Here is a 24,811-nt window from a genome sequence, read left to right on the forward strand (position 1 = left end):
CATAACACCCAGTAGAGTGTTTTGTTTTTGATCCTATTTAAATCTTTGTTTTCGTCACACTTCAGAATTACAAAAAAGTGTTTTGATAACTACTGAACTATATATATATATATTTTGAAATATTTGTACAGCTCGATTGCAAGGGATTTAAATGTGTTGTTAAACTGACATCTTACAGCCCTTCATTTCACACTGCCTGTACCCCAGCACAATTGTCAGATAATTCACTCTACTTTGCTTTCTCTGATCGCAGAGTTAGAGAATTTGAATCTCCAGGATAAAATAAGCCTCAATTTGTAAGAAGGCATAAGCTGACATTTGAGCTCTGACTTTAAACACTTAGCAGATGTGAAAAAGTAAAGACAAGATTTAAAGCCATCTTTATTGCTCATTCACTTTTTGAATGGGCAGAGCACCTGCTCTGTGCCAGTTTGAACTCCCTTGTCAGAAGACTGTGCCAGTAGTTCCTAAAAATAGTTCTCTCTCTGATAAAATCTGACTCGCCACTTCCAGGAGGGCAGTTGATTTCTTAAGGCATGTGGTCTGTGTTTTCACCATTTCAGTGATTTCACAATTGCCAAACTCATGGACCACTTGTATTATAGTACCTTTTTTCAACAAGCATTGGCAGAGCCAATAGGTTTCACCTTTGAGGCTACTGATTCTATCATTGGCTTTCTTTCATGTTTTAAAGACAGCATAGGCATTGCCGACTTTGGCAAGGATTTGTAGCCATGCCAGATAGCAGCATGGCTAAAACAATAAAAAAAAAAAAATGATGCTTTAAAAAAAAAAAAACAATCGTTTTAGCCATCCTGAAAAGAATCCACGCTCCTGTACAGTATGACTACAAAACGTTACCAAAGCAAAATAGTAATCATAGACAAGACCTATCAGCTTTGTCAGTGCATATGGTATATGTTTGTACTTTTTGGAAGACCAGTGTGTTGGACTGAATTCTAAATATGGATAATATGTTGTGGCTTAATGGGAAGGTGAGCATGTGTGGCTGGAACATACTCTATTTGCCAAAAACAATGGTAACAGGAAATGTGGGGACAAATTGAATGTGAGGTAGGGCAACACTTGATCTGGAGAACTCAAATGTGTTTACATTCTGGATGAAACAAATTCAGGGCAGGCTGAAACTCACTTATGGCATGACGACTGTACCTTTTTTGTTCAAACTCCCCAGTTTTACATTCAAAACATTCTACACTGCTTATTTAATAAAATGCACTTCCTACAGCCTTGTTCTGTGCTCAGGTGCTGAAACCTGGGAATTGGTGTATTAATCAACTACAGGTCTAAAACAAATAACTGCCAGAGAACTTTGTAATACATTTAACAAGGCTGTGGTCTCACATGTCCCCATCAGCCTTAATATGTCTATATAGAAAATAACACATTCTGTTCTCAAGCATTCCAGTATCTCAGGGTAGAGTTTGGGATATGTTGAGTAAAAACTCTGGCTTGTCTATATTTTATGGAGGGTCTGAGGAAACATACGAGTGGGCAGGGTCTGATTGGTTCAGAAAATATGCCCAGGCACCAACATAAGAATGGTCCCCATTAACAAATCAGATAGCTAAAAAAGTGGTGCACACATGTACATCAGGGCAGATTTGAATTTGTAAATACAAGCTATAAGCATGCTTTGCAAGGCATGAGTGACTGTGTGCTTGCTGCAGACAACGTAATTGATAATATCAGGGAAATCAACAGGAAAAACAGCCCAGCAGGCCAACAAACAGCCAAGAAAAGATGTTGCAAAGCATTTCTTGCATGTCCCACTGTGTAAGTGGCTCATATGGGAAGGCAGAGAGCCATCAGTGGAGGCTGCCCTAAATTGTTTGGTCACTGCTGGCACGTGTTAGAGATATGTGATCTGATCATCAGATAGTGTACTTTGGCCTGGAGGTCATAGATAACCTGGGCACAGAAATTGCCCCTGAGAAAAGCATCTGATCTGTTCAGATTATGTTGTTGGAGTGCTTCACCACACGGTAGCCAGGCAGGGCCCCAGTGCTCATAGGTATGTGCCCTGTACGTGTTCCCTGTATGATGCCTAACTGTCTCACTGAGGCTCTGCTAACCAGAACCTCAGTGGTTATGCTCTCGCTGCTTTCCAAAATTGTCACTAACAGGCTAGTGACTAAATTTACCAATTCACATTGGCATACTTGTACATCCACGTAATTCCCTAGTATATGGTACTGAGGTACCCAGGGTATTGGGGTTCCATGAGATTCCCATGGGCTGCAGCATTTCTTTTGCCACCTATAGGGAGCTCTGACAATTCTTACACAGGCCTGCCAGTGCAGCCTGAGTGAAATAACGTCCACGTTATTTTACAGCCATTTACCACTGCAATTAAGTAACTTATAAGTCACCTATATGTCTAACCTTCACCTGGTGAAGGTTGAGTGCAAAGTTACTTAGTGTGTGGGCACCCTGGCACTAGCCAAGGTGCCCCCTTATCGTTCAGGGCAAATTCCCCGGACTTTGTGAGTGCGGGGACACCATTACACGTGTGCACTGTACATAGGTCACTACCTATGTACAGTGTCACAATGGTAACTCCGAACATGGCCATGTAACTTGTCTAAGATCATTCTGGCGTTGGGGGGACAATTCCATGATCCCCCGGGTCTCTAGCACAGAACCCGGGTACTGCCAAACTGCCTTTCCGGGGTCTCCACTGCAGCTGCTCCTGCTGCCAACCCCTCAGACAGGTTTCTTCCCTCCTGGGGTCCAGGCAGCCCTAGCCCAGGAAGGCAGAACAAAGGACTTCCTCTGAGAGAGGGTGTAACACCCTCTCCCTTTGGAAATAGGTGTGAAGGCTGGGGAGGAGTAGCCTCCCCAGCCTCTGGTAATGCTTTGATGGGCACAGATGGTGCCCATCTCTGCATAAGCCAGTCCACACCGGTTCAGGGATCCCCCAGCGCTGCTCTGGCGCGAAACTGGACAAAGGAAAGGGGAGTGACCACTCCCCTGACCTGCACCTCCCAGGGGAGGTGCCCAGAGCTCCTCCAGTGTGTCCCAGACCTCTGCCATCTTGGAAACAGAGGTGTCTGTGGCACACTGGACTGCTCTGAGCGGCCAGTGCCAGCAGGTGAAGTCAGAGGCTCCTTCTGATAGGCTCTTACCTCTCTTGGTAGCCAATCCTCCTTCCTAGGTAGACAAACCTCCTTTTCTGGCTATTTAGGGTCTCTGCTTTGGGGATCTCACCAGATAACTAATGCAAGAGCTCACCAGAGTTCCTCTGCATCTCCCTCTTCACCTTCTGCCAAAGGATTGACTGCTGACTGCTCAGGACGCCTGCAAAACCGCAACAAAGTAGCAAGACGACTACTGCAACCTTGTATTGCTTCATCCTACCGGCTTTCTCGACTGTTTCCAGGTGGTGCATGCTCTGGGGGTAGCCTGCCTCCTCTCTGCACCAGGAGCTCTGAAGAAATCTCCTGTGGGTCGACGGAATCTTTCCCCTGCAACCGCAGACCACAAAAGACTGCATCACCGGTCCTCTGGGTCCCCTCTCAGCACGACGAGCGTGGTCCCTGGAACTCAGCAACTCTGTCCAAGTGACTCCCACAGTCCAGTGACTCTTCAGTCCAAGTTTGGTGGAGGTAAGTCCTTGCCTCCCCACGCTAGACTGCATTGCTGGGTACCGCGTGATTTGCAGCTTCTCCGGCTCCTGTGCACTCTTCCAAGATTTCCTTCGTGCACAGCCAAGCCTGGGTCCCGACACTCTAACCTGCAGTGCACAACCTTCTGAGTTGTCCTCCGGCGTCGTGGGACTCCTTTTTGTGACTTTGGGTGGACTCCGGTTCACTGTTCTTCTAAGTACCTGTTGTGATAGGTACTCAGGTCCGGAAATCCACTGTTGTTGCATTGCTGGTGTTTGTTCTTCCTGCAGAATCCCCCTATCACAACTTCTGTGCTCTCTGGGGGTAGTAGGTGCACTTTACACCTACTTTTCAGGGTCTTGGGGTGGGCTATTTTTCTAACCCTCACTGTTTTCTTACAGTCCCAGTGACCCTCTACATGCTCACATAGGTTTGGGGTCCATTTGTGGATTGCATTCCACGTTTGGAGTATATGGTTTGTGTTGCCCCTATACCTATGTGCTCCTATTGCAATCTATTGTAACTTTACACTGCTTGCATTACTTTTCTTGCTATTACCTGCATAAGTTTGGTTTGTGTACATATATCTTGTGTATATATCTTATCCTCATACTGAGGGTACTCACTGAGATACCTTTGGCATATTGTCGTAAAATAAAGTACCTTTATTTTTAGTACTTCTGTGTATTATGTTTTCTTATGATATTGTGCATACGACACCAGTGGTATAGTAGGAGCTTTACATGTCTCCTAGTTCAGCCTAAGCTGCTTTGCCATAGCTACCTTCTATCAGCCTAAGCTGCTAGAAACACCTCTTCTACACTAATAAGGGATAACTGGACCTGGCACAAGGTGTAAGTACCCCTGGTACCCACTACAGGCCAGCCCAGCCTCCTACACTTCCACAAAGTCGCTTTGTCTTAACAGGCCTTTAAATCTTGTTCTTATCTCGTCACTTTTGTTGTGCATTCAAAGACCGAGGTCAAATAATAGGCTCTGTCTTCCAAGGGCCTTTGTTTACTCTTCTTTCCTTTCTCTGATTTCAAAGTGAGATAATTTATGTGGCAATCTTACTAGGGATAGATAATGAGTTTTTTTTTTTCCTTGCGCACAACAACATTTAAATGAGCAGCGTAACATATTCAGAATATATCAGCATTGTGAATGCACAAATGAAGCACATTTTTTGTTATTTTGGAAGTGTGTTGGAAACAAATACTCTAATATGCGCAAAACCAATCATTAAACTAGGTGATGTGATTTCCATAAGTTTTCGTAAAACTGTATGTCTGTGCAAATGTAATGGTCATTTCAATTGAAAAGTTTTTGTCTGTAATAGCAGTCTGCGGCCACAACATGAATACTTCACTCTACGACCCTACTGAGCACCACTCCACACTACTGCACTGTGCACAACTCCCCTCTATGCCACTTAATGCTCCACTCTGTCAATGCACTCCACGCCACTGTACTCTACACCACTCTGCAACACTGCACTGTGCACAACTCCATTCTTTGGCAGTCCACTTGAGGCCAATGCACTTTACTCTGTAACACTCAGTTCTATACCCCTGCCCTCTACGTGAGTCCACTGTACATCACTCTAATCTACTCTGCACCACTACACTCTACACCACTCTACTTCACTTTACTCTATGCCGTTACACTCTTTGCCACTCTACACATCTGCACTCTACCTAGCACCACTACACTCTACACCACTTCACTCTACTCTGAAACAGTCTACTCTGCACCATTCCACTGCAATCCATGCCATTCTACTCCTAACCACTGCACTCTGCGCTGCTGCACTCTACTCTGCATCACTGTACTCTCTGCCACTTGACTCAATGCAACTGCACTGTATGGCACTATACTTTACTCTGCACCACTGGAGTCTACTCTGCACGCCACTTTGTCCTGCGCCAACCCACTCTGCTCTGTACTACTCCGCTCCACTCCGCACCATGCCACTGTACTTAGTGCCATTGCACTTTGTGCTGTTATACTTTGCAACACTTTACACCAGTCCACTCAACTCTATGCCACTCCAGTGTATGCAACTCTGTGACTCCACACTGTGCCACTCCAGTACACAACACTCTGCGACTCCACTCTACAGCGATCTACTCCACTCTTTACGTTTAGCCATGCTGAACAGCAATCGGGCAGGCGTACAACATGGCTAATATACATTTGCAAAGCCAATAGCTCTTGCACAGGTGAGACCTATTGGCTTTGTCAGTGCTTGTTAGCAGAGGTGCATTGCATTGCATTTCAGATGAGCAGCCTTGAGAATGTATAAACGTGTTCAGCATAGACATCTCTTCGGCATGATGAGCCAACAGACTGCCTGAAGTCTTTTAAATTGAGAAACTAACACACATAGAAAAAATAATTTTTAGCGAGGCGCAGGAATGGGAGCAGAAATATAACATTTCTTTGTTTCACAGCACTGTAATGGGGGTGTTGTTAAAGAAGTAACTCAAACAGTTCTATATAGTTTTTAATAATAAGGTTGATTCATGTTAAGCCAAATGTAACACATGACATACCGCCCAGACTTTCAGGTGCAGTATCCGATCTTGTAGCTTTTACTTTTGGCAGTTAAAAATCATCTTAATTCCTTCTTGTGTGCTTGCAGTAAAAAATGAAATAGTTTCACTGATACAGAAACGTATACTCGTAATTGTGCTGCAATAACTGGCCAACGAACAACCAAAACAAGATGTTGCACAGCAGCACAGGCTGCTGTGTAACATGGTTTAAAGTAAATAAAAACAAAGTGCGGTGACTCAGCCAGTGCTGACCGCATCATATTGCTTGGTTTTTAGTAATAGACAGTGGGGAGGAGGGCAGTGGCAATATAAAAATAAGGGTAAGTGAGGAGAGGCAATGACGAAGGAGTAAGTAAGGTGTGGGAGGGACAGGGAAAGCAGCGAGAAAGCAGGAGTTGCTGGAATGGACCAATATTGTAAGTGTTAAACAAAAAAAAAACCTGTGCAAGTGGAAAGCCAGTGGAAGGGTACTGGCCACATTCAGGAGACTGTTCATTGTCCAAGCTCCAAGGAAAACCCGAAGAACTGAAGAGAAAAGGGAAGTAACGGGCGAGCTCCAAGCTGGAATTTTAAGTGTGTTTTTTATTTATTTTTATTTACAAGAGATTTCACAAGCGCTGTGCAGGCAAAACCTAAAAAGGACAGCCAATCACAGCCAAGGGGCTACCTGCCAATTTCCATTATCAGCAGCACTACTCAGGTTCTGGGAATAGTACTAAATAAGGGGAAACAAGCCTGGACTAAGCTTAACAGTATTCTTGATCACTGTCAGTACTGGTTTAGTGTGAACCTAGGTGCTATGGAGCCATGCTTACATTTGAATTGTATAATTGGCAAGTATACCATTGCAAAGCACTGCTCTCTGTACATGGTATTAATGAAATTTTCATCAGCATTTGACAATGTCAACAGTACAAAACTGTGGTTGTCCCTTTTACATCTGTGCTGGAAGTGCCCTAGGTCCATTTTCTGCATTAATTACATGATAGTCTTACAGCTAATGTTAGATTTCGTCCCAGTGGGGAGATGCCAGATTCCTTCCCAGTTTTGCAGGGGTGCACCAGGGGTGCATTCTTGTCCCTCTCCTATTTGTATTATATATCAATATATGCAGTCTCACAAAGTTTGCATGGACATCCCTATGATTATTAGCACCCTTATACAGTTGTTACTATATGAGGATGACACATTGTTAATTTCACGTACCCACAGGGCCTTGCGTTTTCTTGTAAGCAACTTCATAGCAGACACTGGCCTGTCTACAGACTTCACTTAGCCCCATATAATGGCCAGTGGCCCTAAACGCATGCATCCTGCTGTGAACAATAGTAATTAGGTGTCAACTTTGTTTCCTCCGGCAGTTGGTTGCCTAATACCTTTAAATAGACTGTTGAAGCTCAGTCAGTTGACTGGTACCCTCTTAAATTTACCACAACCAGTAGGAAGTAAAACCATTTTTACCATTGGTGGCGGTATTCAACAGATGCTTCCCTACTAACCTTTAGTGGGCAGGGGTTTGGGAGCCATACAAATTGTGCAGCGTTACAGGCAAGGAAAACTGATTTTATAGCCAGCTACTCTTAGCTATCCCTCCCTCTCCCACACGGCTCACTTGATGTGACAAGAAACCAGGCCCTAGTTAAAGGATTTTGCAAAATCTGCTCCATCATTTTATGAATGACAACATGGCTAAAATCCGTGGCCTGCTTAAATCAGGCCATTATCACAGACCATCTTTTTTAAGGCCATTGCTGCATGAAAGACCAAGATTATCACAATTAGATTTTCCAACATTACACTCAGAAGGAAATCAAGAGTCAGGAGAACACACTGTATAATGCTCCCAGAACGCTCTCTGTTTAGATGCAAATATTTAGAGAAGCTTGAAATCAAGACTCAAGATTTGTTGCTTTCAAAGTAAAATGTTCTGAAAAAATGTAACTGGAAAAAAAGGTTTCGCTAAACTACTGTGAAATTTTAGGGACTATTTCTTTGAAGAATCATTTAGTAAAATGAGTTGACGTGTGCTAGTACTTGCAATAAATATTCATAATGGAAAATCAGTGTAACCAGTTTCACAAGATTATGGGAATTGTTAGAAATGGGGTCTTTGGCAGTCAGGTTACCCCCTGACCAAGTAAGGACCCTCACTCTAGTCAGGGTAAAGGAGAATCACCCTCAGCTAACCCTGCTTACCCCCTTGGTAGCTTAACTTCAGAGTTCAAGGTTTGTATTTGTAGCAACACACACAGTAACTCAGTAAAAACGCTACAAAATGACACTACGCTGGTTTAGAAGAATAGGAAAAATTTATCTAAACAAAACAAGACCAAAACGACAAAAATCCAACACACACAAGTCAAGTTATTAATTAAAAGGCAAAAAGAGGCTTAAATCCTTGAGAAAACAGTAAAAACACTGTTGACGTTGAAAAGTACCTGAGTAGCGCCAAAATAACACGCACGGGTGAGTGTGAGTCAAAAAAGGTAAGCGGTGTGTCGATTTCTCACCCACAAGCGTTGTTTCTCCTTCTCTGGTCGGGTCGGCGTGCGTTGTTTTTCCTCCCCACAGGGGAGTGATGCGTCGATCCGGGCGGCACTCTGTTCCGGGCAGGCGTTGCGTCCAGCAAGGTTTGCGTCGAAAATCCGCCTTCACCACGTTAGCAAAATCACGCTTTGTGGTTTGCGATGTTATTAGCCTCCATTAGCAGTGCAGCGTGGCGTTTCTCCAGCTGTGTTGCGTCATTTCTTCAGTCGCTCTTGGCGGTTGCGATGGAAATTTCCCTGCACAGCGGTCTGTGCATGAATTTTCAAGCCTGGTCTGCCAGCTTCACCTGTCAAGGCCCCAGGAACTGGATAGGGCACAACTTGGAAAGGCAGGAGTCTCAGCAGAGAGTGTAGGTGCTGGCCGGTGAAGTCTTTGATGGCCCTGAGACTTTAACAACAGGAGACAAGCTCAGGACAAGCCCTTGGAGATTTCTTCACAAACAGGAATGCACCACAAAGTCCAGTCTTTGTCCTCTTGCACAGGCAGAAGCAGCAACTGCAGGATAGCTCCACAAAGCACAGTCACTGACAGGGCAGCACTTCTCAGCTCTTCTCCAGACAGAGGTTTCTCTTGATGTCCAGAAGTGATCTAAAGTCTATGGTTTTTGGGTGCCCTTTTTTTACCCATTTTGGCCTCTGAAGAAGGCTTACTTCAAAGGAAAGTCTCTCTTGCTTGTGAAATCCTGCTTTGCCCAGGCCAGGCCCCAGACACACACCAGGGGGTTGGAGACTGCATTGTGTGAGGGCAGGCAAAGCCCTTTCAGGTGTGTGTGATCACTCCTTCCCCCACCCCCTCTAGCACAGATGTCTCATCAGGAAGTGTAGGCTACACCCCAGCTCCCTTTGTGTCACTGTCTAGAGAGGTGCAACCAGCCCAACTGTCAAACTGACCCAGACAGGGAATCCACAAACAGGCAGAGTCACAGAATGGTTTAAGCAAGAATATGCCTACTTTCTAAAAGTGGCATTTTCAAGCACACAATCTCAAAATCAACTTTACTAAAAGATGTATTTTTAAATTGTGAGCTCAGAAACCACCGAACTCCACATGTCTATCCGCTCATAAAGGGAATCTACGCTTTAATCATATTTAAAGGCAGCCCCCGTGTTAACCTATTAGAGGGATAGGCCTTGCAACAGTGAAATCCGAATTTAGCAGTGTTTCACTGTTAGGACATATAAAACACATTAGTATATGTCCTACCTTAACTATACATTGCACCCTGTCCATGGGGCTACCTAGGGCCTACCTTAGAGGGGGTCTTACATGTAAGAAAAGGGAAGGTGTAGGCCTGGCAAGTGGGTACACTTGCCAAGTCGAATTGGCAGTTTGAAACTGCACACACGGACACTCGAGTGGCAGGTCTGAGACATGATTACAGGGCTACTAATGTGGGTGGCACAGCCAGTGCTACTAGCCCACTAGTAGCATTTGATTTACAGGCCCTGGGCACCTCTAGTGCACTGTACAAGGGACTTACCAGTAAATCAAATATGCCAATCATGGAGCTCCAATTACATGCACATTGTATGCAGGAGCACTTGCACTTTAGCACTGGATAGCAGTGGTAAAGTGCCCAGAGTAACAAAAACAGCACGCATTAACAACCTGGGAAACAGAGGCAAAAAGTTAGGGGAGACCACACCAAGGATGCCAGGTCTAACAGGAAGCATAAAAATAAACAAACCCTGGCAAAGCCAAAAGGTTGACATTAATGGTCAGTCTTATGTTGTGTCAATGAGTGTCTTGTTTTGATATGGTTTTTGTAAAACTTTGTGAGAGCTCTGGGGCCCTAACAATCATAACAAACATTGGCAAAAGGCAAAAATATTTTTTTTCTAAAAAAAAAACCACACATTTTCACAGTAGGTCCTGCTACAGTGCAAAATTACATTGTGTGCTGATATGGGTCCTTTGAAAGAGCAGAATGCTTTCATTTACAATGGAGCTGTCCAATAGATAGATAATTTTAATAAAAACCAAAGGTCTTGGTTAATGCCAGACCTAAGGGCCCGTACCTAAAATTACAAACGTGCCCCCATACAATATATGTTCTTGAATTAATGCAGATTTATGCCTTTCATGAATTCACAAGAATTTAGATGTGTGCAAAGATATTGTACTCTCAGGAAATATTTATGAACTGCATTTTAGCATGAGCAAATATATGTGTAGATTTGCTAATGCAAAAATCTGTTGAGCATTTACAAATTAACTTTCCCCTTCAACCATTTTTTTTTCTCCAATCCTGAAAGAACTTTTGCTTTTGCCCTTGTCAGGAGTACATTTTCAACCGTTCTCAGTAATGGAAAGTACTTGAAGAGCTGGTGAAAACCCCTAAAACATGCAAGTTAGGTTTGCACAGACTCAAAAGGGTATTCCAACCCTGAAATATTTGCTTTCCACTAACTCAAGCTCCGGCATGTTTATCTGCTGAAAAGTGGCAAAGCAAGGGAATTGCTAGTATTCACACCTTAATATAGTATGAGCCCTTGTATAATCAGAGAGGCTATTATCAGAGCTCTTACATAATGAAATTGCTGCCATAATTTATTGCCGCAGTCCATGGCACCATTGGGACAAGTGTATTTTTTTATTATTTTTTTTTACAGGAAAAGTAGATTTGTGAAGCATCCTGTCCCATGGACAAGTAGATATGTTATTAAATTCCACACCCCTGACAATCCAGCAAATGAGAATAGTTTCTCTTTGTTCTCTGGAGTAGGTGCTTTGATGGCATCAACCAAAGGTTTATTTGGCACCACACCCTTGCTAGACAAGGTATGGCCTAAATAATCCACAGAATCGCAAAATAACTTACATTTGCTTTTACTCTCCTCCTTTAAATGTGTTATATGTTCCTGTTTGTTCTCAGAAACTATAAGAATATCCTCCTGAAAACATTTCACATATTTGTCCCTATCTTTGATCATCTGGAAAATGTTATTTGAAAAACAGATGCTACATAGACTAACCTAAATTGCACTATTTTCAATTGCAGTAACCCCTGAGGTCTGAGGAATGCAGTCAATTGCATAGTCAGTAGTGAATCTGTTCGATGATATGCAGAACACGAGTCCAATGTTAAAAATATTTTACCCTTTCCAGCATGTACATCACATAATTTATATTTGGAAGCAGATCACTGTCCAGTACTATAGTTGCGTTAAGCGCTCTAGGTCTGCAAATAGTCTCAAATGTTTGTCTGCTTGTGCTAACTATGGGGGAAACCCATTCTGATGATACATTTTTTCAGTTATTCCTCCTTTCACATTCTTATCTAAAATTTGCTTCACCTCTTGCCAAGTATTGATTGGCTTGCTTCTTAAAATGTTTCACAGGTTTTGCATCTTTTTAATCTTAATGTTATATAAAGAATTTTCTAGTTTGCCCTACGTATTTGAGAACTCATTTGCAAATTGACTAGTTATGCATCTCAGCTTCTGTCACCAGTAACACAGATTCCTTGCGCCTATGATTTAAAATAACTCATCTTTCATGGGTCCCTCCAGTTAGATACATTCACACCCTTCATCACCACATACACTTTAATTTGAGCTTCTCTTTCCTTTAATGTAAGTGTCATTAGGTCATAACCACTCATGTCAGTGATACGTTCATCACAACATTCTGCTATTGTCAGATTTCTTCAGTTCATCCAATTTCAACTCACTTTAAGACTTTTCCAAAAATACTTCCTTGTGATTATTATCCATGGAGAACCCAAATCTGCGACTGGTTCCTTGTCCAGGATTTTAACAATGCACGGAGGTGGACCTTTAACCCAAAGACCTTCTTTGCGTTTATGGAAATCCTGTATTGACAGGACAATTAGGATGATAGAAGGCATTTTACTAACTACACACACATCCCAAATTCCTTCCATCCCTGATACAGGAATTCTACTTTTGTTTAGAGTAGCATTTTTCTTTAAGTCTTTACACACACAAGCAAAATATCCAATGCAGCCACAGTTCTTGCACTTTCTACCAATCACCGGAAATAGAAGCAGTGCGGTTAGAACTTTCTCACACACACACACACATATATACCAAACCAAAGATTTCTCCGTTGTTTATAATGAGATGTGAGTGAGCATTATTTTCACTTGCACTACACACATCCTTAGCAGTGTCTGAACCTTTGTTGTTACTGTTGTGCACAGACATCATCCACTATTGTGAATCCTCTAATGCTTTTGGCTGTTACGTCATCTTGTCGCTTAGGATCACCCATAACCTAAAGCTGTTCCTGGATTCTTTTACTTTTGACATGCACAAGTAATTTGATCTCATTAATCTTGGGCCCAAAACTGCAAGTCTTAGAAAGAGCTTTCAAAGTTGTTAGGAACTAATTGAACGTGTTGTCCTCTTTTTGATCTAAACTAGAAACTTTATACCTATTTAAAGCTATAATAGAAGTTAGTTAATTGCCCCTGCTGATTTCGTTTTAGTTTTTGGACCTGCAGTTGATGATTGGCTGTAATTCCTTTTTTCCCCTGACTTTGTACATTGAGAAATTATGCTAAACAATTGTAACTCAGAGTCATCTAACAGTCTGTGTGGTGAGGAGACCCACGACATTGGCCACTAGGAATGAAACTTTGACGGACACTGAAAAGAATGAACACACCTATTCAGAGCAGAGGAGTCCCTATGGCTTATAGCTTTTGACATAACAGTCCTTGAACTTACTATGCAGGCTTTCATGCTGCACTTCTGATATACATATATAGCACTATGTATTTTGCTGGTGTCACTACATATAATTAAATTACTCCTGTGAATATGTATAACGTATAAACACTTGATAATATACGCTGTACAAATGAGTTTACAGTTATCTGAAATTTGGATATTACATCTTCTAGTGTTTTTCCAGATTGATAAAACATAGTACATCGTGGTAAGTAAAAGATAATGACATCAGTTTTCAAAAGCAGCAAAAACATTTCAGGTAGTGCATTAATACATAGACGATGCACGTTACATCATAGCTCTGATCTTCTTTTCCTGGAGGATTCTTTCACATACATGCTTACATTTAGAAACGTAAGAGATTTGCAGAAAAACGGGGGGAACTTAAGTTGCACTTACATTTTCATAGACGAGAAGGAATATTTAGTAAGAACAAGGTTAAATTAACAGTTTTACTTAAGAAATCCGAATTCTCCTGCCAAATTCAAGGGTTTTAGCATGTACGATTTTGAAGGCAGTAAAATCCGTAGTTGCTGAAAGGATGTTAGTGTGTGAGACCTTGTTTCTATGCCAATACAAATTTCTAATGTCCGAGCCTTGTCCTGGTATTGCAGTTTGAAGGTGATCACTGAAGGAGTGTTAGAATCTGCTCTTATTTTCTTACACACGTACTTTTCTGATGTCACAATGTGATGTTTTAGCTTGTCAGTTTCTTGTAGTGATGCCATATCCTGGATCCTGCCACAGTCTTCCAGGTTTCTAGTGGGATGTTACAGTCTAAAGAATGCTTAAAGAGACTTTGTCACAATTAATATGTTTCAGGCTGCCCATTATTACACACAAATCAGCAAAATACCTCCCTCTAAATATATCTTTAAGCTGTGGACAGTTCTGATAAGTATGTCGTCGATTTTGCTTTAGAATGTACCAGTGTACTAACATTTTCACTGGAGGACCAACACCAAAGTATCTCCATAACCTGTGGAGGGTGTTAGGAGTGTTACAAAAATATTGTACTTTTATTTTTTTCTTGGAAAATTGTTAGGCATGTCTTTTTTAGTGTCAATCTAAACATTATTGTATAATGATTATTTGTATCTCACTGCCAAAAGATTGTAAATTGTGTTAGTGCATTCTTTTAATGAGACAAATTTCACTGTAAATTGCCTGCCTGTGTCAGGTCGCATGCCGAAACTCATGACAATGTAAAACCTAGGGATCACCTTTTATGCTCACCTGTCTTTTGCACTTAAGGTAATTCCCATCACAGAGGTGCAATATATACCTCTATTCAATATTTCAAAATATTCCCACTCATGGAAGGAAGATCAATCTTTACTACACATTCCCTTACCACATGTATTTTTGACACATGTAATACACCACATTGACCTTTCGATTGTATTGCATTGTATTGCACCTTTGTACTTTACAAAGCAAAACTGCTGGTCAGTATTGATTCAGTGTTCGTTCCCCATTCATTTTCCCTAGGGAGTTTTGAACAGCATAACAGCCAAAATGGGTGAATGCAATTACACCAGTTTTGGCAAGAAACTATATCTTTATTCAGAAAGTGTGCTTTTTAGGGTCAGGAATGCGACTGCATGGACTAGCACATGTGTCTCGCTTGCAAGACTATCTTGTGTCCATTAAAGGGCTTTGAGCCCACCTGTCGCTTAACATTTGTTGTCTTGTGTGTCACTCTGCTTTACAGCCTCCTAATTAGTCTCTGTAGGCCTGGCAGCATTTCAGTTACTCTCTCTGGAGCAGGGACCAAGCACTGATTTATTCATCTTGATCAGTGCCCCTCTGCTGCTCCCGACGTGATTGAGGCACTATTTTGTTCTTTTTATCATCTAGTGCCTTGCAGGCAGAAGGCGTGTCGCTGTCAAAGAAATTCCCAGCACGACAAACAAAATTACAGAGTTTTATTTTTTATAGCTGACTTTATTTATTTTACCAAGTTGTCTTTTCTCAGTTTGCACTCATGTTTTCTTTTGTTTTTGGTCATTGGCCCTGTTCTCGAAAGATGACTATGATCTTGTTCTAAATATTGCAGAGCAACATTGTTTCTTTATGTGTACTTTTTTTAAATGATGCTTCAACACATAATCATTCAGTACACCCCAATCTGCGCCACAGAAATCCACCCACCTCACCCCAATCCACCCCAGTTTAGATCACTCCAACCCACTCCACTCCTCCCAGCAGACCTCAGTCATATCTGCCCCACTCCAGTTCACCCCACCCTAATCCCAGTCTGCACCACCCCAATCCAAAACAGTATGCTCTGCTCCAGTCCGTCCCACTCCAATCCAAAACAATATACCCACTCCACACCGCCCCACTCCAATCTGCCCCACTTTAATCCAAAACAGTCTACCCCATTCCAGCATGCCCTAGTCAAATCCCAAACAACCCACTCCAATCCAAAACAGTCTGCCCCAGTCCGCCCCACTCCATCCCAATTCACCCCACTCCAGTCCACCCAACTACAATCCAGTCCATCTCACACCAATCCACCCCAATTCAGCCCAGGCCAAACTACCTCACTCCAATTCAATACACCTCACTGCAATCCCCCCCCCCACTCCAGTCCACCCACCTCCAGTCCGATCCTACCCACCCCCAAACTACGCCAATCCAGCCCACTGTAATCCATCTCATCTCACCCCACTCCAATCTAACCCACCCTACTCCATTACCAACCAAACCACTCCAAACCCACCCACTCCAATCACGTCTACTACAACCCAGTCCAACCACTCCAATCCAATCTAACCACACCACTCCAGTCCATCCCACTCCAATTCAATCCACTTTACTCAAAACAGCAACACCAACCTTTAGCTGTTCTGGGCCCCGGGAGGTGAGGGCCTGTGGCCGAAATAACAGTGACTTATTTTGTCAGCACTGCCATTTACAGTTAGAGAGGGATTTATTATCCATCTCCTTTTTAGGTCTGGTGTTAGCCAAGACCTTTCGATTTTTACTAAAATCATATGTACAATATACTTACTTTTAAGAGCCTTTTAGCCACCTTTCTTCATCCATTGGTCTGTTATTGTGTCATTCACATTTGCTTCTCATAATTACATCATTCAGCATGGGGAAATGTCAGCCTACTTAACACACTGGTTAACTTTACTATGAGTGATTGCATTTTGCTCTTTCACAAGGAGCATATCCACACAAGGTACATCCCTTGCCAGTGTTTTTGTTTTTACTTTATAACTAAATTAGTGATGTGTTTATGTATGAGCAAAGGGTACATTAAGCTTTCAGACCCCATCTCCTGCCAATGCTGTTGTGTATTCCTTTGGAGTAGTCTTGTTTATCTGACTGCTGCTATTTTCACATCTGCTTGCATGAACTCTGAATATAAGCTAATCAGTGTACTGTATCAATCTTGCGAACCCGGTCTATCTTTTTTCATTCTTGCTTACCTTCATTATTGCTTGCTTTCTTTAGCTTTTCCTTTCTATTTTCCTTTCTTTCATGCCTTCTTTTTTCTTAGTTTCCTTTTGTCTTTCCTTCCTTCTTCCTTGCCTCCTCTTTCCTTCCTGCTTTCCCTTTTGCCTTTCTTTCTTGCCTTTTTCCTGCCTTCTTGCCTTTCGTTCCTTCATGCCTTTTTTGTTTTCCTTACCTTTGTTTTTTTCGTGCCTTGTTTTTCAAAGGCAGGAGACGGAGTTTTCAGCCTAACTTCATCCATTAGTCTGTGGTTATGCCCTTTGCATTTTGTCTTCCATCCAGTTCTCCATGCATCAGAGGGCAATGTGTTAGCCTACTTCTGCCATTGGCTGACTTCACTATGACTTATGGCATGCTGGCCTTTCACATAGAGCAGATCCACTCCCAAAGTAGTTCAGTTGATGAGGGCCGATCATCATCTTGGAAAATAAAGTTTTAAAAAACCTTGATGGAGGAAGCATTGCCAAAATGCTAGTGGCCAACGCCAATAAGTTTGGCTTTTCCAGTGCTTGTTTATGTTGTTGTTTAAAATATTTCAATTACATTGTAATATTATAGCTGCCTGTGAATTGGCAGGTTAGGTCATGATTTATTACTGTCTCCACAAATAAGAAGGAAAAAAGCACTGCACAACTGAAAGGCTTGTTACTGAAAGAACATCACTAGTGAAACAGTCACACCAGTGGGTACTTAGTTAAAATTGTTTTTTTATTGAAAGTGTAAGGTGGCCACATATAAGTGGCAGCCTGTTTTTTTGTTTTGTTATTTTTCTGTCAAATGCTTGCAACCAGAAACGAGCATCTGCAATGCAATAGGTCTCGCATTTTCTTGAGTTCGAGCTGTTGGCATTGTAAATTCAGAACTGGACATTTCTTGTCACATAAATTGGTCAACCTTGCCTCATACTTTTGTCTTTTCCTGTCATGTTTTGGTGGTCCCTGGCGGCTACTGACATCAGAAATCACAAGCCCTTGAGGAGAGACAAGAAGATGACTGCACTACCTCGAGTTGTGTAAATGTCTGAACAGACATTTGAAGAGAATGCTGGAAAAGTATTTTCTGTTTATGTTAATAGAAAGAAAAGTCTTGCAAGCATTCTTTCCTCGCATTTCAACAAAACTCTAATGAAGTAAACAATAGCAGTGAAGCCTCAGAAGGTTTGCTGCCCCAATAACGGAGCTAAACAATAGGCACCTGGTTTTTGTTTTGTAAAATAAGGTTAATTTTATGTTACATAAACACTTGCTGAATAAACATGTGATTAAATCAGTGCACGCTGGGCTGTACTGAAAGAACATTAAAAAACAAAGCCTGGGATCTACCTTTTTATTGAAGATTTAATGGTGGAGCAAATGTTCCAGGAGCCAGAGGTAAACAAGGACATGACTTGACTAAAGTCAAAACAAATGTCAGGGATATGGGAGGAGGTGGGAAGACCGTAATGTTGCAATAAAACGCAGGCAGTTACCAGTCAAAAACACCCCACTGAAAAGGCAGCAAGAAAAAAATGACAAAAGTAGTTAGTCACAGTAACAATTAAATAAACTAAAGGGGAATAATGTAGTATTTAGTCACTGCTCTGAAAGAGAAAAGGGCAGAACTGATCACTAGCTAGTAAGAATTTTTAAAGGACATTGCAACCAACAAATGAAATCGCTTTAACCCATAAGAAGTATACTAAAACTATACACTAGGTCGAACACTTACATTCAACCTAAAAGTAATAATTGCACCAGATTACCCAGGCCAGACATATTTGCTTTGCCAGTCCTTGGTGGGTTTTAATTGGTTGTTTTCATTATTTCTGTGAGACCTTTTTTTTTTTTTTCCTGACTTTCCTAAGAGATACCCACGCCTTCACTCGTGTTGAGCAGTAGCATCATCACTATAGTAAATGAGTTGTACTTAATTTTTAGATGTGGCCTAAAGATAGCGTTATTGTTTTAAAAATAATCACAATAAAAATACATACATACACATAGAAAGGGCTTTCCGTGTGCTGTCTTCATCAGTCTTATCTGTTTGCATGTTGTTGATAGTTTGCTCCTGTTCACTAGAGGCTAAAGCATGGGGAAATGCTCAGTCTTTGGCTCCCTCCGCTATGAGTGGTGGCATTTTGCTCTTGCTCTTGCTCATGGGCCTGTCTACCTAGTAAGAAGTCCACTTCTGTGTGAGAGTTGGTTGGCCAACTCTGCTTCTACTTCAGCTTTATTTCAGGGTTTTCTAAATGTTTTTTTGCAATGGGTCATCTTTTTATTATTTCTTTTTATTCTTTCCAATTGTATAACAATGACACCACCTTTAGGCAGCGACATTTTATGCTTTTTAATTGCTTTTTTGCACTGTCTGTTGTGAGACAGCAATGTGTACCAATCATCAGAGAAACTTTGTTCCTGATTGGATTGCGTTCTTGTCATTCTCAGTTGCCTTGCTCCTGTGTGTGTGTGTGTGTGTGTGTGTGGTGTGTGTGTGTGTGTGGTGTGTGTGTGTGTGTGTGTGTGGTGTGTGTGTGTGTGTGTGTGTGTGTTTTTTTTTTTTTTTTTCCGCTTTCCTCTTTTTCTTGGTTTGTTGGTAGAATCATCATTTATCGAACTCCGAATGCAATATTGGAAACAGAGTCATGTTCAAACAACACCAGTTTGCTGCCATTCAGTGTCACGCACAGTGTTTTTTCACTAGAAACATTGCAGCAGAAATGTGGAACATCGATTTTTGACAGACTTCTATAAGCAAGCATTGGCTATCCCAATTGGTAGAATTTGTAATCGACGGTGATAGGCATTGCCAGTGCTTGTTACTTATGCACTTACTTATGCACTTGTAAGGTCTATACTAGCACATTCTTATGGGTGGCTACAGAGTAGTATATTTGGGGGTCAACTGTGCAGTGACAGTTTAATCGCAAGTATGCCAGATGCAGTGGCACCACATCAGAGGGAAGTGAAGAGCTCACTGCACCCCCTACATCAGTAGTTTACTTCCCAGTCAGGGGCTGAGCGCCCATCAGTGCTTTTGAGTCCTTCTGTAACTTAAAGGACAGAGGATGGGTGGTCTGAGTTGGGCTGTATGTACAGTCCATGTTCCTTAACCTATCTACCTCCCTATTATTGGGTACACCTGATAGGCATCAATCTCTTTCTGGTTTCTCTTTCATTTTGATTTTACTGAGATTTTCTTCACCTTCTGGTGGATTTGCTGTAGCATTATAATGTTGGCCATCTTGGGTCATGTCCACAGTGTGTTCTCACATCCTTGAACGGATGTGGCTGCACATGTTCCTGGAAGGTATATCACTTTTGGACTTCTTAATTTTAGACTTCTTGTCTTTCCCTCATTAGTTTCAAACACAAATTTAGAAAAAGCCTCACCAGAGACTTTACAGGGTAAATATACACAACTCTGCAGAATTTCCTGCAGGCCTCAGCTGTCCTCTTACAGAAGGACAATCCTTGAACCTTGAGTTATGACAAGATCGGAAAGAATAACTCTGGCTGTTCCGGTGTGTCAGGAACAGTTAGCAGTGAACAGTATGTGAACAGATAAGCATTTCTCAGAAATAGACTAATGAACAGAAATAAGTAAAACTTGGCTACCACAGAATAATTAGGAACTGCATGAAACCTAGAAATCGCATGTTCTCAGTTGCTTTCTAACTTGCCACTCACAGTGAAATTTGATTCAAATAGAATAGAACAAATAAAGGAAATTAGCTTACTAATGATCGTCGCTACAAAAAACTTTATCTGGAAGTTTCTGTATTTAAGTGACACACAATGACCTCTTGCAGCCCTTTTGTGCAAGCTGATAGTTCAGTAAGAGTAATTCAGCAGTACAATAACATTTTCTCTTTCTCTACAATTGCAGTGTTTAAAAAAAGTTTGGAGTTGGTGTGTGTGTGTGGAGGGGAGGGGTGTATATACATTGCCTATAATGCCATAACTTATATTATTTTGCTGTGCTCACTGAGTCTAATTTAATTGCAGGCGATACCACCTCTGGAGTTTGTTTTCAAGAATGAGCGTATTACATTGGCTATTGTTGATGCCATGATCAGCCCTCCAGTTGTACCGAAAGGGAGTATTTGCAGAGAGCTGAAGGTGTACCCTGCTGAGTGCAGAGGCCGCAGAAGCACCTATCGCGGGAAGCTCACAGTGAGTTGTTTAATTTTAGATATTACTGGGATGTTTTGCTTGTGAATGCTAATAAAGCCCATTTTTTTCTGCTAAAGAATCTTGTTAGCAACACACCATTCAAGGTGCATCGGAAGGAAGATTGGGAATAACATGGAAGATACATTTTTATATCTATGCATCAAATGTTTGTTTGCTGTTCACCCTAATAATCTTAGTTAAAACACGTCATTGATTATGTTGCAGTTTTTAAATACTACGTTTCATGTCTGGCGTTAGCCATACGCATTTCAACGGATTAAAAAAAGGATTAAGCTGGCACTCCAGTGGTTGAGTAACAAGGTTTATTTCGCGAATTCTGGCTTCCTCGACATGGCTAATTGAACCTAGTTAAAAAGCCACTGGAGTGTCGGCTTGGTAATTTCTTATCGATCATAGGAGGGGTATTGCTTGAGTACGACAATGCATGTAGACGCTTTGTTTGTGTGAACCACCAGTGGTTGGCTGCTCACGGGCATACTGCATGTTGTGAGAAGTTGGGGTGTGTGTATATATATATATATATATATATATATGTTCGATGGCATGTGTAGCTGCAGATACACATGCTGTGCACATCCCGCCATCTGGTGTTGGGCTCGGAGTGTTACAAGTTGTTTTTCTTCGAAGAAGTTTTTTTTTTTTCGAGTCACGAGACCGAGGGACTCCTCCCATTTCGACTCCATTGCGCATGGGCGTCGACTCCATCTTAGATTGTTTTTTTTCCGCCATCGGGTTCGGACGTGTTCCTTTTCGCTCCGTGTTTCGGGTCGGAAATTTAGTTAGAATCTCGGAAAAATCGTCGGTACTGTTTGCGTTCGGTATCGGGTTAGTTACAACAGATCGACACCGAATTAAGAAGAGCTCCGGTGGCCCTTTGGGGTTTTCTTCCATCCCCGTCGGGGCCTGGTCGGCTCGGCCACGTGTCTCTTCAAGGCTGATGGAACGGACCCCATTCCGCTTCTGTCCAAAATGCCATAACAAGTATCCATATACAGATCAACATCTGGTCTGTAACTTGTGTTTGTCACCAGAACACAAGGAGGATACTTGTGAGGCCTGTCGAGCGTTTCGGTCCAGGAAGACACTCAGGGACCGAAGAGCAAGAAGACTGCAAATGGCGTCGGCGCCGACAGCACAAGAGCGTTTCGAGGAGGAGGAAGAAACATTCTCCACCCAGGAGTCGGACTCTGAGGAGATCGATCCCGAGGAAACGCCGAAAACCGTGAGTAAGATGTCGAAACCAAGAACTCACGAGAAGAGCGCTAAAGCCCAGGGGACGCCACCGCCAACAGGCCATGGCTTAACCCGAAAAGTAGGTGACCGTTCATCGGCACCGAAAAAGTGCGAGCTGGTGTCGAAGTCATCCGACTCCGGTCGAGATACCGGCACACAGCAATCTCTGACCCGAGATAGTGGCTCAGAGAAGAGTCGGCACCGAGACACCGGCACCGAAACGGGTCGGCACCTAGAGAGCACGACGCCGAAAGTAAAAAAGGTTTCGTCGGAGCCGAAAAAAGCAGCCGAAAAGGTTTCGCTACCGAAATATCCGGCCTCGGAACCGAAAACAAGTTCCTACACTGAGGAACAAGGACTGTCCACACAAATGAAAACACATAGATTTGGACAGGAATTACAGGCAATAGAGCCAGATCACACACAAAGACGGCTCTTTATTCAAAAAGATACAGGGAAGATCGGCACTCTTCCTCCAGTCAAAATGAAACGCAAGCTTGCCTTCCAAGACAAAGACAAACAGCCACACGCAAAGGTGGCTAAACAAGTAACACCGCCACCATCCCCACATCACTCTCCGCAACCATCACCGGTAGCCACTCCACCAATGATGCAATCCCCAACTCATACAGGAATAAGTCAAGATGACCCTGACGCATGGGACCTTTATGACGCACCAGTGTCAGATAATAGTCCAGAATGCTATCCAGCTAAACCATCGCCACCAGAGGATAGTACAGGCTACGCACAGGTGGTGTCAAGAGCAGCTGCATTTCATAATGTCAGCCTTCATTCAGAGCCCATTGAAGACAACTTTCTTTTTAATACACTGTCGTCCACACACAGCCAGTATCGGAGTTCTCCTATGCTACCCGGAATGCTAAAACACTCCAAACAAGTGTTTGAGGAGCCTGTTAAAGGGAGAGCCATTACTCCAAGAGTAGATAAAAAATATAAACCGCCACCAACAGACCCAGTGTACATTACACAACAGCTAACACCAGACTCTGTTGTAGTGGGAGCAGCGCACAAAAGAGCCAACTCTCATACTTCAGGAGATGCACCACCTCCAGATAAAGAAAGTAGAAAATTCGATGCTGCAGGCAAAAGGGTGGCAGCACAGGCAGCAAACCAGTGGCGTATTTCAAATTCACAAGCTTTGCTAGCCAGATATGATAGGGCCCATTGGGATGAGATGCAACACCTTATTGAACATTTACCCAAGGAGTTCCAAAAAAGAGCGCAGCAAGTAGTAGAAGGACAGGGTATCTCCAATAATCGGATACGGTCGGCAATGGATGCTGCAGACACAGCTGCTAGAACTGTCAACACAGCTGTAACAATAAGGAGACATGCATGCCTGCGTACATCAGGATTTAAACCAGAGATACAGCAAGCTGTGCTGAATCTCTGTCCATTCAACGGACAGCAGTTGTTTGGGCCGGAGGTGGACACTGCGATCGAAAAACTTAAGAAAGACACTGACACGGCCAAAGCCATGGGCGCACTCTACTCCCCACAGAGCAGAGGCACATTTCGAAAGACACAATTTCGAGGGGGGTTTCGAGGGCAAACCACAGAAGCCACAACCTCACAAACAAAGCCCACTTACCAGAGCCAATATCAGTGGGGAGGTTTTCGGGGACAATATAGAGGGGGACAATTTCAAAGGAATAGAGGAAAGTTCCAAAGTCCCAAAACTCCTCCAAACAAGCAGTGACTTCAAGGTCACAAATCCCCAACACATAACACCTGTGGGGGGGAGACTAACCAAGTTTTACAAACATTGGGAGGAAATAACAACAGACACTTGGGTCTTAGCAATTATCCAGCATGGTTATTGCATAGAATTTCTCAAATTCCCTCCAAACATTCCACCGAAAACACACAATATGTCAAAACAACATATAGATCTTCTAGGACTAGAAGTTCAGGCATTGCTACAAAAAGAAGCAATAGCGTTAGTACCAAAACAACAAATAAACACAGGAGTTTACTCCCTGTACTTTCTGATACCCAAAAAAGACAAAAGTCTGAGATCTATACTAGATCTCAGAACATTAAATACCTACATCAAATCAGATCACTTTCACATGGTTACATTACAAGACGTAATCCCACTGCTCAAACACCAAGACTACATGACAACACTAGACCTAAAGGATGCATATTTCCATATACCAATACATCCTTCACACAGAAAGTACCTAAGGTTTGTATTCCAGGGGATACATTACCAATTCAAAGTGTTGCCATTCGGAATAACCACTGCACTAAGAGTTTTTACAAAATGCCTAGCAGTAGTAGCTGCACATATCAGAAGGCAGCAAATACATGTGTTCCCGTACCTAGACGATTGGTTAATCAAAACCAACACGCTAAGACGGTGTTCACAACACACAGAATATGTCATAGAAATCCTCCACAAACTAGGTTTCTCAATCAATTACACAGTCACACCTTCTGCCGTGTCAAACACAGCAATACTTAGGAGCAACAATCAA

General features: G+C 42.4%; 1 protein-coding gene across 1 annotated transcript in view; it reads left to right on the forward strand.

The window, feature by feature from the left end:
* POLR1B (RNA polymerase I subunit B) overlaps positions 1–24,811 on the forward strand; it is a 294,522-nt gene that overhangs the window by 16,342 nt on the left and 253,369 nt on the right. The window contains exon 2 of the mRNA XM_069235071.1: positions 20,886–21,053. Coding sequence (XP_069091172.1) covers positions 20,886–21,053 — 168 coding nt within the window. The remainder of the gene's footprint in view (positions 1–20,885; positions 21,054–24,811) is intronic.

The sequence above is a fragment of the Pleurodeles waltl genome, chromosome 5, assembly GCF_031143425.1.
Source record: "Pleurodeles waltl isolate 20211129_DDA chromosome 5, aPleWal1.hap1.20221129, whole genome shotgun sequence".
Lineage (NCBI taxonomy): Eukaryota > Metazoa > Chordata > Amphibia > Caudata > Salamandridae > Pleurodeles > Pleurodeles waltl.